This window comes from Lasiodiplodia theobromae, assembly GCF_012971845.1.
Source record: "Lasiodiplodia theobromae strain AM2As chromosome Unknown scaffold_55, whole genome shotgun sequence".
In the NCBI taxonomy this organism is placed as follows: domain Eukaryota; kingdom Fungi; phylum Ascomycota; class Dothideomycetes; order Botryosphaeriales; family Botryosphaeriaceae; genus Lasiodiplodia; species Lasiodiplodia theobromae.
The window spans coordinates 74,686-89,855 of record NW_023336536.1 but is presented as its reverse complement, the minus strand read 5'-3'; the positions used below and the strand labels follow the sequence as shown (position 1 = coordinate 89,855).

Genomic DNA, 15,170 nt, shown 5'->3' with positions numbered 1-15,170 from the left:
GGCGGCCTCCGCTACATGAAGTATATCCTTGTTTTTAGTTATAATCGTCTCGAACAGCTGGACGTGGGGAGACGCGATTTCGAATACAAATCAAGCTCAAAGCAAAGATTTCCAAGACCGTTTTAGTCGTTTATGAAAGTGTGTAGAATGTTTGAATGCCATTCTACCCAAAGTTGCATTAACCAGGCCTTTTACCTGCTTCATGGTCGCATAATAACAAATCCAAGCATTTCCCAATGCCTTATCTATACACCTTACGAGCTCTTACCCAATAGGGAACAAGAAAGAACCCAACCGCTACGCCATTGACGCCCTCGGGTATCTCCGTCCAGTCCAACAAGAAACAAAATAGAATCAAAATCCGTAGGAATAAGAGAGTTCTCAGCCTCTCCTCGCCGCCGCTGCAGCACCCCTCCTGCGGCCAGCGCTGAGCCCCTGAGTACCACCACCACCACTACCCCCGTCGCCTGTAGATACGGCAGGCTTCGTGATGCCCGCCATCTTCCGCGGCGTGGAGCCGATGAGTCTGCTAGGAGGGTTGTTGTTGTTCTGCGCCTGCGCCGCCGGCGCCGCCTTGATGGCAGGAGAAGAAACAGCCGGGATGCCTGTCGACGCAGAAATGGAAGAAGACACGGGCACGGGCAGCTTGACCTTTCGCGGCGTCTGGAGGCGGCTGCGGCGGGAGGCGGCTGGGGTGGGAAGCTGGGAAGGCGGCAGCGGCGGTGGTGGGGCGGTGGTGGGAGCAGGCGGCGCGGAGTCGCTCTTGTTGCTTTCCTGTGATGAGGCGACAGTCTCGGTAACAGCCTCGACAGGCTGTGCTTCCTTGACTGCTGCCTTGTCCGATTTCTTCCCTCCCTTCGAACCAACGCCGGTACTCTTGCTGGACGAAATAGATGGCGGCAGGACGGATGCCTTCTTCCCACTACCGCTCTTCTTCTCCTTGATCTCCTCCTCTGTAGACTCGTTCTTCTCCAGCTCCGCCTGTACGTCCGTAGGCAGCAGGCTCGCGGGCATCAACAAACCCTTCGCGGGGGTGCCGTTACCAGCGCCCAGGCCCTTGGCCCGCTTCGTCCGCGCAGGCGTAGAAGCCGCATCCTCACTCTTACCCTTCCTCTTCTTGCTGCCCTCTTCTTTCTTGCCTTGAGAAGCAGACTCCGTCTCTGCCGGCTCGGTTGACTCATCATCGGACAAGCTCGTCAAACCCGCAAGGTTGCCCTGCTCCTGGAAGTACACAAGCTGGCTGTCCCAACGAAGCCTGCTGGCCAGCCAGACGTCGATCTGCGGGTCCGCGAACACGGGCAGAGAGCCGTCGGGCGCCGGTGCGTCGGGAGCGGTGCCGGTCTTGAGGGCTTCCGCCTTGAGCTTGGTGAGGCGGATCGGTGCGGCGACGGCGCCGCCCTTGTTCTTCCGCGTGTTGGTGCGCGTGGCCGCGGCTAGTTCCTGCGCCTCCGACTTCCTGAGGACGACCGGGTCCGCCCCGTTGGCGCCGCGGAATTGGATGCGGTTGGGGCCTCTGGCGTTGGAGGCGGTGGGTGTGGTCGGAAGGCGCGTCTGCCGTGCGCGAGAGCTGCGCCGGCTTTGCGATTTGGGCGTTGTTGCAGCTGGTGCGGGTGCTGGTGGTTCCTCCGCGGGCTTTTCGAGAGTGAGATCGGAAGTTATGTCGCCAAGGTCCAGTTTCTTGTCATCCGGAGCGGTGGTGCTTGATGGATCTTCGGTGCCCTTTGCTTTGTTCTTTCGTGAGGGTGAGTCGGTGTTGGCGGCATTCGGTGAATTTGGGTCCTTGACTTCAAGTGCAACACGAGGTGAGCCGAGTACCTGGCGGACTATATCCGAGTCCCGACGTTTGGTCATGGTCTCAAGCTGAGTGGCAGCGGCCTCACGGCTTGCCTTTGATGCGTCAGCACGCGACAGAAAATCCCTCAAGAAAGCGGTATCCTCGTCGAGCGGTGAAGCAGGCTCTTCTGCGATCTCTTTGGTGGTTCTGTTCTTTGGAGGTGTCCTGTCGGGTAGGTTGAGAGTTAAGGTATCTGCAATGGAAGAAAACCTCGGGGATTCTGCCGCTGAAAGAGAAGGTGATGGAATGTTGGCGGGATCATCTTCCTCGCTCTCAGGTATCTCCGTAAGTGTTAAATCATCCTCTTCCAGATGCTCTGACTCATCCGTCTCTTCCTCACTCAAAAGCACTTCGTCCTCCTCCAGGGTAGAGCCGGAGCCAAGAGTTTCTGCTGCATCTGCTTGAAGTCGTTGTTCCAGACTCAGGTCATCTTCATCTTGCATGGCTACAAGCTCCTTCGGTAAAGATTCATCAGTAGAGGGCATCTCGGCGCCCACTTGCTCCAAGTTGCATGTCATCGCATCCGCTTCAATTACCGTTGAAGTGACGTCAGAAGATTCTGGTTGAGCAGCTGGTGCCTCAACCTTCTCATCAGCCGCATTATCCTGGACGGATGATTCGGAAGGTCGAGGCTCCAGGAGACTGGATGGTGTCTGGTCTCCCATGACGGCATCTGCATCAACCTCTACCTTCTCGCAACCCTCTTGCACACCTTCGTTCTCCTTTTTTTGACCTAATTCCCTTTCAACCAGAACAGAGGCTTCGAGGTTCGCAGTGATATCCGTCTCAGGTTGCTCTTGGCCTGGTCGTTCTTCGTCCTGCTCGTTTGCCTCGTTCGCCGATCCAACAGCATCCAGACTCGCCTTGTCAGAGACAGATCCCCCATCAATAACAACATCCTCAATCCGCAGTTCAGCTCCGGCTCCTGCATCCGCGCCGTAACCAGACGACAATCCATGCGTTTCGACATCCAGATCAGCATCCTTGGGTTCTCCAGTTGTCTCGGGTGTTCGTAGATCGGCTTCTCGCTCCACATCAAGACTTTGAGATTCGTCTTCCGACTGAATGATACTCCCGTGACGGTCCCCAGATTGGCTCCCTTCAGCTGTTGTCTCATCCTCTGGCTTCGTGTCCGTAGTAAACTCCGCAACTGCTTCCGTGTCTTCTGTGCCTGTGACTATTGGCTTATCTTGCTTGTTTCCCGGGGGTTGGTCTGCCTGAATATATTCTTTTGCATCTTCCTCAGTGTTGCCATCTTCATTATTGACCATGGTCATGGCTTTCAAGTGGTCGGCGTGGACTGGCTCTGGGCTTGGCTCTCTCGCAAAGATCGGCTGGGCAATTTTGCCTACTAGAAGATCAGTCTCGCTGTCATCATAGCAAAATGGAGGTTTGGCAACATACGGGAAGCAATCCTGCCGCTATTCTTCCTCGGCGTCTCCCACCGCGTCGGGGCGAAAGCCTTGTTCTTCGGCGCCTTCCTCCCAGGCGTCGCGGTGGGATCCGCAGGGGCTTCCAAAGCGCGCTTCTTGACTACCTTCCTCGGCGACTTCGCTGGGCTATTCTTCTCGGTATTCGCGGTGTTGGTCTCCGTGTCGGGCTGGGAGCGCAGCTCGTAGCGCTTCCATACCTTGCGGAACTTTCCATTGCGGGTAAACGGCGAGTGCGGTTGGCGCTCCCATGCGCGGTGGGCCTTTGGGACCGGGATTTTGCTGGGCTGGAGGAAGGACGCGTCGGACTCCTTCCATTTTGCCTCGAAGGAAGCTGGTCGCGTGGGTTGCTCCTGCTGCGGCGGCGGTGTAGATGAAGGTGCGTCGGCCATTTCGAAGGCTGACTGCCTGAAACGGAGCGCGGCGCAATGCAGGTATCTCCACGATTGGAGATTATTTGTCGCGCAGTCCGGAGTCGGCCGTCGTCGTGCTTTTGCGCGTGCTTATCTCGGTGTGTGTTTTGGTGTAAACAGTGATGCTGGGGTGTGATGCGTCGACACGTGATTCGTCCGTTCCCGCCGCGCCGAGCATTTCGCCGCCCGCCTGAGATTTTGGATGTCCAGTCGCAATCCATCGCCATCCCGCACCACCTCCGCTCGCTGCTTGTTCTCACGCCGTGTTCCGTGTCGCCCGTCGCAATGCCGCCGCCAAAGCCCCCCGGTGCCACCAAGGTCGCCGCCCGCCCGCTGCCGCCTCTTCCCAAGCTGCGTGTCAGAAACCCGAACAAGACCGAGGGCAACCCGTGCGTTGGTATAATGACGTCCGTTCTGGGTACGTGCAGCTCGATATGGTTATTGAGGAGGAGAACTGCAGTTTTGGTGGTGCATTGAGGAATAAAGAGGAGGATTGTAGAAGACGGCAGAGCATGGCATTGCGCACGAGCTCTCCGAGGAGGCAGCGCACGATGAAGACAGATTGAACATGAACATTGTTGCTGACTGGCGGATTTCAGGTTGCTGGGCATCTCAAGGATACAATGTTGGCGGCTGTGCGGCCGTTGAGCAGCAACTGAGGGCCTGCATGGATGCGCCGGTTAGTCACAATATCCCAGTGTTCCGCATGCGGCATGCTAATGTGTGGGAATTCAGAGACCCAAGGCTCAGAAGAAGAACGCCATCAACTACCATTTGTCGCGTATGTACCCCAAGATCGTCGGTCCGCACAAGCGGAAGTAAAGAAATCGATCCTCCAGCTCTCCAATGGGCTTTCTTTGTACAACATTGTGTATAACGCGTCTTGTGGGGAGGAAACGAAACGACTACGAAGAAGCACAAGGGGCGGGGCTTTCGATGTTCAACAATTGGACCTGGCGTTCGGATGGATATACCAAAGAATCATATTGTCGACTGCAACAAGAAGCTACTACTGGTGGTGTGATAAGATTAGAACCTCGGTTTCCTGGTGCCAAGACTACGGACATGAGATGGAAAGTCGCATCGCCTTTGAACTCCTCCCAAAAGAATTGGCCTTTGTGTTTGTCATCAAGTTGTGAGATAAACATTCTCGGCAATTTGGACGGAAAGGCATCGGCTATTGGTAGCTTCCCTGGAAAGTCTCCTTTCAAATGCCGCTGCGCCTGTCTTCACCGCCAACGAAACGTACAGCCTCGCTACAAGCTCGGGTAGGCGGATCACTGGCCGGCTTTTTTCAAGGGAAGTGCCGGAGCATGGCAGCCTGGTGGGCTGTTGAGGCTCCGGTTTGAGTGGTGGACTACCCGTAAAGGAATGATCTACTGGCCCCCAAGGCGGATCGTCTTGCCCGGAGAAGGTGCTGACTCGGCGGTAGATCGTAAGCAGACGGCTTGCATGCTATGCGCTCGCTCAGATTATATGTTTCGAAGCACAATGAGCCAGAGACAGTTGCAACGCAAATCAGTGTCCACCAGTCAACAGCAATCAGTTGCGGTTAACATACAAATATCGCTCCATGGGTTGCTCCGGATTAACGGTCAAGACTGTCTCCGAAGTGGTAAAGCGGCGGATCCTGGGTCTGGCGGTTACAGGACGCTAGCACCGTGGCTGCGCTGGCAAGGCAGAACTCGCCGAAGGGTCTGCGCCCTGTCTGTCCAGGCACCGGTGAGCAATGTGTCGAGCCGAAAGCGAGCCTTGATGTCGCGCGGCTGGAGCAGTCTTCTCGACGGTCGAGCGTAGCTGAAGACGACTAAACAGAAGACAAAGAACGCAATCCATCCAGCATGGTCAGCCCTCTGTGTGTTTTCAGACCAGGACCTGACATTCCTTGAGGGACTGGGCTCTCGGCAGCTGCCGCTTGTAGCACGCGACTACAATTCAAGCATCATAAGCACCCAAACCATCGGGCAGACCACGCAAATGGATTGAACCATTTCCAATTTTAAACTCCTTCGTTTGTGACTCCCCTATCGAGTTCGCTCATGCATTTCAGCCGCTCCTTGGCACTTTACAAACACGCCCTAGCGGGCCGCCAGCGCAGGCGCCACAGCTTGGCTTCTCAACCCCATACCACTCAGGACCCTGACATGCTGCACGCAAAACATCGCGTAAAACAAGTGCGGAGATGGCCCTGACTCGCCCACGCCATCTCAACACGGCCATCCGGTGTGCAAGGCCGATCGACACCCGACGTTTGTTCCGCATTAATATGGCGCAGCCACTGGCGGCATGAGCTTACCGTTGTACCACCATACTGTATATGGGCTGGTCTCATGAGATTATTACGAGCTGCGGCCAACCTGGCGGGTTTGGATGACTGGTGGAGCGGCAGAGGGTAGAATAGCGCCTTCGGCGCCTTCAGCCCGACACCAGCCAGCCTGGACAAGCGAAGGATCGTGGATGCCGAGCGTGGGGATTCAGCCTCGCGCCAGGCAGCGCAAGTTACTTTAACGTGGGCAAGGGCATACCGCTTTTCTCCGGTGCTCATTTACCCTCAGGTCTTCTCTCTTCGAGCCAGCGAGCTTCCTGCTGGTTGGAAATCATTTCACTTTTGCCGCAGACCTTGCGGATATATCGACTTTCTACATAACAACATGCCCGCTTCTCGATATATTGGCGCAATTCTGGCACCAGCAGTAGTGCTGGCCAGTCGCCATGCTATCCCCGCTCCCACTGTACCAGTGTCTCCTGACCCAATCGACGGCTTCAGTCCGAAAATCACTGGGGCAGCCCGCATTGAGGACCCAACTATTGAGCTGCTGAAGCGCTATATCGACTACGACCAAACCTGTGGTTTTGTGAATGGAGACTATGGTAAGCCTCTCTTGTGGACGGAAACGAGATTTCCTTACTGAGCTGCCTCATAGAGAGTGCCTTGACCTGCGCTGGAACGTACATTTGCGCCACAAACACCCTTTTGGACGTTGCAGGATGCTGCGATCCACTCAGTCTTGATTCTTGCTACCTCTACACGTCCTGTGTTCCGAGCTCACAGCTTGCCAGCTGTACAGCAGCAGACTGCTTGCTAGATCAAGCAGTGGCTAAATGGTATAGATCCCCAATGCTATCGAACCATTGTTTGGTTATGTGTTCTGACTTGACGATTAATTACAGTACCGATGCCTCAGCACCTTACTGCGTGGACTGGAAGTACGATTTCATCACAACCACTCTCGCCGGCTACGGCTGCGACGTCTCCGCCTTCACTGGCACCGTCGAGCGCACATACAGCGGCCAGTCCACTTTCGACATCAGCTCCTACCTCACCTCCATCCCCGAGTTCAGCTTCCCCACCGTCTTCGTCACCCAAACCCAAATCCTCTCCGCCGGCCTTGCCAGCGGCAGCTCCTCCTCCTCTTCATCCTCGTCCTCATCCAGCAGCGATGACGACTCGAAGAAGACCCCCCTCGGCGCCATCATCGGCGGCGTCGTCGGTGGCCTCGCAGTCCTCGCCGTGGCGGGCGGCGTCCTCCTCTTCTGTCTCTTCAAGCGCCGCCGCGACAGGCGCAACGCCGCCGCAGCTGCGGCCTTCCACCCCGCGCAACCCGGTCCTCCTCCCCCTCCTCCTCCGCAGCAGCAACACCAGCATCAGCCCCCGCCTCCGATGCCGTACGGCGGTCCCGTCCCGGGCCCCAACGACTATAAGCCTCCGCCGCCCATGGCCGGCGTGCCGCAGATGCAGCAGCCAGGCAACACGGCGAGCTTCTACGCGCCGCCGCCACCGCCGCAATCCCCTCCCCCGCAGCATCAGCATGGAGCCGCGGAGTCGGATGTAAAGTATGAGTACTCGCAGCATACCGTGTCGAGTGTGCCCGGCACGCCCGGTCCGTACTCGCCGCCGATCAGCCCCAGTCCACAATATACTCCGTCGCCGATACAGCAGGGGCCGCCGCAGCCGCCGCAGCAGCAGCAGCAACAGTGGAATTCGAACGTTCCGCAGATTGATGGGACGCCGGTATATAGGAACAGTGAAGGGCAGCAGGTGCATGAGGCGCCGTAGGATGTTGGGGGTGTGAGATCATGTACTGGGTTTAAAGATTTTGTCAATGATGTTTATGGATGATGTTTTGAACTAGCTTTGGGGGTTTGATTTGATGAATATTTGTATGTATTGTCCACGAAGATATCCAATCGCTCTTTGTTGCTAGCTCACCACCCCGCCTCTTACATGTGAATGCGCCGGTTCATTGAATTGGATGAAGAGATACAAAAAGATTGCTAGTGTACTGCCAGCTACATCAACTCATGTTGCAAGAAAATTAAGACAATCATCTCGTCATGGCCTAGACTCTTCCATGCATTCCTACATCAACGGTTGCTGGAAATTGAAACTCTTACTGGCTACGGAACACTTCCAGGTTCTGCTCTAGCAATACGATCACTCCAGTGTAGAAAGCTCTCCTGAAGCGCTCGTCATCGAGACTGTTCCGCCTGCAGCCAAATTCGCACCGGATGCACTTCAGCACCGCATCGCCGTAAGTATCGCCGAACTTATCGTATACCTCATCTATGAGGCAATCCGCCACCTCGTAGTCGGAGCATGTATCCGGCAGACCAAGCACTTTCAACTCTTGCGGCTCACGAAGCTTGTCGAAAGGCGCGCCCAGACACAGTTCAATAAGAAGCACGCCCAAGGCAAACAATGCCCCGTTGCGCGGTCTCGCTGATGTGGACTGGTGTGTTAGTTGGCTGTGATGCGCCTCGCTTTCCTCAGAGACTGTCCGACTGATGAATGGCTGGTCGAGCCGCGGGTAGTGAGGAAGGTCAAGAAGGTTGATGTCGATGTTGGTCCAGGTTTTGCAGAACCATGGGGTTTTGTGTAATTGAAGGAGACTCCAGGCCAAGGTGACAGACAGGCGGAGCTTGACGAGATTGCTAAAGCGGCGTCGGTATTGACCGGTGCTGTCTGAGAGGAGGACTTCCCGTAGAGAGAGGAGATCCGGGCTGGACGATGAGTGAAGGGGGGTTGTTGACTGCGACGTTTCTGGTTTTGGGCTCAAAAGCTTCTCTGTGAGGAGAACAGCGTGTGGTCCCTGAAACAATTGCTGTAGGCAAATATTTGACGGGCTAATGCAGAGGCTGCCAAGCAGGTCCGAAGCGAAATCTACTTTCTTCGTGTTGGTGACGCTCACAATAGTCTCATCAAGGAATTGCACTTTCTTTGTGGCTGAAGTAGGAATTTCAGGGGAATTCTTTCCGGGAAAGGACAAGTTGTTTGGTTCTTCTTCATCAGGGAAGATTTCGACGGCTTCCATTTTCCATGGTTGGGTGTCCGCAGGAGAGCTCTTGACGCCGTATGAAAACAATACTCGGAATGAAGGCTGAACCTCTCTCCCGGTATCACGATTGACTCGCGCAGCAAGCTTCTTATGCGGTTCTAGTTCAAGGTTGATAACATGAGATGACCTGCAACTGCATTTGAGTTGACCTCGGATGATGTTGTAAACCCGAGAAGCACCATTTTGTATGGTGCTGAAGTCCAAGTCCGTCCCTCTTAGCGGATTGTGCAATATCCGTGGTACATTTGTACGAGCTTCTATCTTTGTGCCAAGCCGGGTAGCTTCTTTCAGCCTTTTCGTGCTCCGACGGATCTGGGCGACCGAGTCTTCGTAGTGTTTTGGTTTGATACTAAACTTCAACTTTTTCTTTGCTTTGTCGAAACGGTCGTTTGCATTTATTTGAACCTGGCGATACTTAGCGAATCCGTTGGATACTTGGGAGAGTAATAGCCGTTAGTACCTTGTTATCTTCCCCAAGTTTCAACAGTTCTTGGATCTCCGCAACAGCTTGCTTCATATCTCTCATGACCTTCAAGTACACTTCGTATAACGAGCCATGTAGACGGGCCTTCAGCTTCTCTTCAAGCACTTTCTCCTTCCAAGCTTCTCCCCCAGGATCTTTTAGCAAAGTAGCCTTCCATTTGTGATCTTCGATCAGGCCATCCAACAGCTCCTCACAGACGTTCTCGAACAGGGTTCTTTCGACAGTGAGTTCGTCACAAAGATTACTCAGAGGACGTTGGTATTTTATATAGCGCCTGATAGTTGAAGCGCCATTCGAGTACACTTTGACCGCTTCGATGATTAGAGGAAATGCGCCAAGGACGAGACTTGTCGCTTCAACACCGGACATGTCTGTTGCAAACCTAGAATGCAGGCAATTGAAGAAGATGTAAGGCTGAAGTTGCGCTGCCGCGTCATGATTCAGAGGGTGGGGTTCCAGGTTACACAATACGTTGGGCGAGCGGGGTGAGCTATTAATAATTTCACCAATGAGATAGATGTACTTTTGCTGATGAGGGATTGAGCGGGGAACTGTAGTTTACTCTGTTCCAAAGCAATGCCGCGTTTAGCTGCATTCCCACGAAGTGTCTAACCTCCCTTCCGAACCACGGCGAGGTATAGTGGAAGCAACCTCGAAGCTGTGCCGTGCAACCTTGGAATCCTCACTTGCCTGCCAGTCAGGCACCAGAACTCAGTATGAGCCTAGGCCCTGGCACAGCCATCACCAGCAGTGGTGACGCCCAAGAGGAAGATGGAATAGTCAGCCAAACCCCCAAAGGCACGGTGCAAGTTGTTGCCATTCCAAGTCTCGTCTCGACGTGCTTAAGCTCTTTCAAAAGGATGCTGGCTTCGATAATCGAGAAAGAGCCAGAGTTGTCACACGAGATCACTTCTTCCGAAGTTTCTGATACTATCGGACGCTTTCGCGTCTGGAGAAGCAACATCAGGGCTCATAAAACCGGCCGAAGCTCTTTGGAATATCGGCTCAGAGACGCCTCACACATCCGTGAGAGGGCTCAAGCACTGCTTCAAAGTTTGATCGACTTCATAAAAGACGGTGAGCTTGTAGTACCATTTTGGATATCGACCCACTGACATGATATGAGGAACTGCTATCGTCAAAGGCGAAAAGACGGCATGGGAAAAGTTGCCGCCGGACACACATTCTGACTCCGATTCGACAGACAGCGAATCGAGTGATAGCAGTAGTGATGGATCTTTGGATAATGAAACCGAACTACGTCAAGTGATGGTCAGTATCAATGCTCGGATTACCTTACTTATGCGGCTTTCCATGGCCATTCGAATGCCTGCCTCCCATGATCGATTGCTCAACTCCGCAAATATTGACATTTCCCACTTCGAGGAATGGGACATCCGCCACGTACGCGAAAGGTTTCCAGATGCTGAAGAGGAAATCGTGAGAAGGCTTGCGACAGCAATATCCAGACGCCGGCAGTACTTCAGGTACAGAAGCAATCACGCAAGAAATTTTGCCTACGAGCCTATGTCGAAGTACGACGGGAGAACCGAATATCAGCCACAGAGTACGATTGCTTCATCTCTTCCAGAGGCCATCAAGAACACGCCACATCTCGTGGACCTTGAAACAGAAGAAAATTCTGATACTGTGGTATCTCAGACTTCATTCGCAACCTCTACGGGCGATTCTACTGAGGGCCCAAGAGTCCCACCACCTCCCAGGCGAGCCAAACCAGAGGAACCCTTCGAGTGCCCTTTCTGCTTCATGTTAGTTTCAATACGGACGAGGAAATCATGGAAGTATGGCTGTCGCCCCGGAATGACCTATAATGATGGTTCTAATCATGATTTAGGAGACACGTATACAAGGACCTCCATCCCTACGTGTGCACATTTCCGGGATGCCCTATGGCGCATAAGCTCTTCGAAGGTCGCCGTGAATGGTTTCAACATGAACGAGAAATGCACAGGCGCTACTGGATCTGCCAACAAGGTTGTCTTCGGCGATTCAACACTCAACATGCTTTCAGAGATCACATCATGAATGAGCACAACATTCGTGAATCTATGGATGCTTTCGTCGAAAGCTCGGAACGCACTCCCGGTATCGAGACGTTGGCAGATTGCTGTCTCTGTGGAGAAAACTGCTCATCTTTGCTTCAGCTGAGAAACCACCTTGGTGATCATCAAAGGCAGCTAGCATTGTTCGCGCTTCCCCCGTTGAATTCCGAAGAGCACGACAGTGATGAAGATGTCGAGTTGGGAGCGAGTGGAAGCAGTGATGACAACAGTTCAGTGGTGAACGAGGGCCAGGACGAAGATTTCGTTGATCTCGATCAGCCCCAGGAGGTGGGCTTCTTCCCTAGTATACATCAACAGCAAGCTACGCAGGCGCAGCAGAATTACCCCGTCGAGGGCCGGCCCACGATCTCCGAGCTAGCAGAGCGCAGGCGGATGCAGAACCGCATTGCCCAGCGCAACTATCGTACGTCGGCGGTCCGCAACCCTCGAAAGCTCGCCAACTGACCCATTCTGCAGGCAGGAAGCTCAAGAAGAAGTTTGAGGATTTCGAGCGTCGTGCTGCCTCCAGCTCCGCTCCGGTGAATCCGGCAGACCAGGGTGACTATAGCCGCCGTAGCCCGGACATCCCGGCAGAGGAACTCGGCTATGCTGGAGTAGGTGAACGAGTTCACGAGGACGATGACCATCTGCAACGCTCGCAAGGCCGCCGCCGCATTATTCCTGACGACGATGACGGCGCGCGGGCGCTCGACGACGACGCGCCGTACAAACCTCCATCGATAGAGCGTAGTTACCCTGATTTCACCGAGTACGATCTTCGCAGCCACGATAATTTAGGAACCTCGCTCAGACCGGGCTACCATGCGGATCCGATGGAGCTAAATGAGGAGCAGGTGCGTGAGGAGGAGGAATTGCTGGCTCAGAAGCGGTTAGAGCTGAAGGTGCTCAAGGAAAAAACGGCGCGCGAAGAGGACGAAGAGGCACTGCTCCGGAAGCGGCTGGATCTGGGGATTCTCAAGGACAAGCAGGAACGCGACGAGGAGGAGGAGCGGCTAAAGCGTGAGGAGGAGCACATCCGTAAGAAGTACGAGCGTAAGCGGCCAGAAGAGGAAGAGCGCATCCTCGAGAAGTACGAGCGCAAGCGGCTGGAAGATAAGCGCAGGCGCCAAAAAGAAGAAGAAGAGCTTGAGGAGCTGAGAAAGAGGGCTGTTCAGGCGGAGAAGGAGCGCATAGCTAAGGAGGCGGCTGCTAAAAAGACAGCGGCCGAAGAGTATGGGCTAAAGATAGAGAGTGAGGCGAAGGAGGCCGAGGACTAATGGAAGCACATTATCACCGAATTTGAGAAGAAGTAGTTTGATAATATAAGCACGAGGACAAGAAGAAGAGGGAGAAGGAGGGATTGGAAGAGTTCGAGGGCAAGCAGAAGGAAGAGACAGTGGAAGGCATGAGCAGAGAAAAAAAGGAGAGCTAGATAGAGAGATTCGCAAGCGTCTCGCCAAGTTTGGCTTCAAGAAGAACCAGATCCAAACAATGATCGAGCCCGAGGAGGCCAAGAGTTTCCTGTCAGCCTCAGCAGCACCACAGCAATCATAATATTTACCCCTCTTTTTGCTCGCCATTCAAGTTTTCAACGCCCAGGAAGCTGCGAACTCCCCTTCTATTTTTGTATTCAGTGGGCTTAGACTGGGGACGGCCTGGTTTGTGACTCGAGTTCCCTGCAGCAACAGCGTTTCATTGGCAGGCTAGTGGTAAATGGTCCTTGTTTTTCTGCAAAGCTGAGGGGCTATTTATACAGTACATGACACAATGGTTCTTCGCTAAGGTCCGCTGTAACACCACCTATGCCCAGCCAAATCAGACTAATTGTTGCAAAAAGCATTTCCCTACTTTGTTCATGGCATTCTATCACTCGAGTTTGGGCGCCAGGGTCTTACCTTGAGATATTTGTACTCTTTTTTAAATATGAAATGTGTGCTGGTAATGTCGAGTATGGGTTAGGTTGTGAAGACGGGTGGCGAAGTCTTGTGCCATCTCGTGTTTCACCGCGTCGATGTCGTGACACCTTCACACTCATCCAGAATTGTTCTTTATTCGTTCGAGCATTGCTAATTCTGTTCAGTGAGACCATTTGCAAGACCTACGTCCGAGTCATTGCTTCAGACTAATGTCCAGAACGAGAAGGTCTGCTGAAGTGCATACTGGGCCCAACAAAACGGCACGCATATTTCTGTAGCATAAAGAGGCCTATTCTGCCCTCAGGCCTCCACCACCCGAAAATTCAGTTTCTCAATTTTACTATCATGAGCTCTTCCATAGCACAAGCTGTGGCCGACGACGGTGTTCACACGGGGTTCTGGACCAACTGGTCTCGTGGGGCCATCCTTGGTGCAACTATTACCCTTGACCACCAAAATGGAGGCCTTCTCACTGCTTTTCTTGCTCTTTTTGTGACTGCAACAGGCGCCTGCTGTTGGAGGATCTTTTGTTTTGTACTTCACTCTTCCCTCTCAACACCACGGCCACGCGATGGACTTTATCATCAACAGCAAGCTATACTACGGAATACAGCAAGCGGAGTCGGCGGCATATATAAGCTCTTAGCAGCGGTATTGGCGTGGCGGAGGACGGCAGATCACGCTTATGCCCGTATCCTTCCACTCCTCGCGGCTACTGCATTGGTAACCTCAGGATTCGCCGTGGCCAGTATCTTCTCATCAAGGATATCAACTCTTACTGGCAATGAAGTACTCCTGAACGGAGACAAATGTATCACCACGCAGGACCTCTATGATACCGATCTTGGCACTGGCCTCCTACAGGTAAACCCGTGGATCAGCGGCACGATAACGGCGGCGTCTACGTTTACTGAATAATGTTATCGTGACAAAGGAGCATCTGAAGACTGCAAATCCTTTGTCCGAGCAACGCTTCCAGTAAACATCGAACGAAACGCCGATTGCCCTTTCCACGGTGGGATCTGCTTGAGCAACACCTCCAATCTCAGGATTGATACTGGACCCATGAGCAGCCACAACGACTTTGGCATCAATGCCTCACCTCACGATAGATTCACTTACCGGATGATTACGCATTGTGCCCCAATCAAAACAGATTGCTATCATGTCTTGGAGCCCGCAGCCTCTGATAACGACGGGTGTGAAGGGATACACAACTTCTACTATGGCGAAGACACCGATTCACAATCGCCCATAACGAACAGCATCGTTCATTGTCCAGCAAAAGATGTGCAGCAAGGCTTTATCCTGAGATTAGCATGAAAACATTACCGTGTGAATTCTTCATAAGAGCCCGCTAACCTGATATACAGCCCTGCCATAAACTTTAACCCTATCCCAGAACTTCAAACCGTAGATGCTATCACGGAACTTTTTTTCCTTGGAGCTCCGGGAATATTTTTCATCGAGCCAGTGGACGACCCTTGGTACTCTGCACACCGTTCAATGCCGATGCTTACGCTTTTCAATCAGAGTGATGTGCTTAATACCACTGTATACATGAAAGACGAATTCATCACAGTGCTTGGATGCAGCTCACAACATCAATTTTGCAACCCAAACCTACCTGCGGAGTCTGGCTGCACTCCTCTAAGCGGTCTGGATCATGGCCTTGACCATGCAGTGACTTCCAG

General features: G+C 53.5%; 5 protein-coding genes across 5 annotated transcripts; 3 read left to right on the top strand and 2 right to left on the bottom strand.

Annotated features, from left to right (window-relative positions):
- Positions 1-381: 381 nt before the first annotated feature.
- On the bottom strand, positions 382-3,656 carry LTHEOB_11918 (C-14 sterol reductase; the record flags this gene model as incomplete). Its single annotated transcript, XM_035508727.1, has 3 exons — positions 382-1,981; positions 2,045-3,182; positions 3,239-3,656. The coding sequence occupies 3 exons, from the start codon at positions 3,654-3,656 to the stop codon at positions 382-384; spliced, it is 3,156 nt and encodes a 1,051-aa protein (XP_035365487.1).
- A 306-nt stretch (positions 3,657-3,962) lies between these two features.
- Positions 3,963-4,499, top strand: LTHEOB_11917 (37s ribosomal protein; the record flags this gene model as incomplete). Its single annotated transcript, XM_035508726.1, has 3 exons — positions 3,963-4,095; positions 4,277-4,356; positions 4,413-4,499. 3 exons carry the CDS (start codon positions 3,963-3,965, stop codon positions 4,497-4,499), a joined length of 300 nt encoding a protein of 99 aa, XP_035365486.1.
- Positions 4,500-6,328: 1,829 nt separating this feature from the next.
- LTHEOB_11916 (uncharacterized protein) lies at positions 6,329-7,734 on the top strand (the record flags this gene model as incomplete). The annotated part of the gene is made up of 3 exons (XM_035508725.1): positions 6,329-6,548; positions 6,602-6,626; positions 6,849-7,734. The coding sequence occupies 3 exons, from the start codon at positions 6,329-6,331 to the stop codon at positions 7,732-7,734; spliced, it is 1,131 nt and encodes a 376-aa protein (XP_035365485.1).
- Positions 7,735-8,068: 334 nt separating this feature from the next.
- LTHEOB_11915 (uncharacterized protein) lies at positions 8,069-8,989 on the bottom strand (the record flags this gene model as incomplete). Its single annotated transcript, XM_035508724.1, has 1 exon — positions 8,069-8,989. One exon carries the CDS (start codon positions 8,987-8,989, stop codon positions 8,069-8,071), a length of 921 nt encoding a protein of 306 aa, XP_035365484.1.
- Positions 8,990-11,539: 2,550 nt separating this feature from the next.
- Positions 11,540-12,837, top strand: LTHEOB_11914 (Basic-leucine zipper transcription factor; the record flags this gene model as incomplete). The annotated part of the gene is made up of 3 exons (XM_035508723.1): positions 11,540-11,603; positions 11,796-11,984; positions 12,038-12,837. The coding sequence occupies 3 exons, from the start codon at positions 11,540-11,542 to the stop codon at positions 12,835-12,837; spliced, it is 1,053 nt and encodes a 350-aa protein (XP_035365483.1).
- Between the last annotated feature and the right edge of the window lie 2,333 nt (positions 12,838-15,170).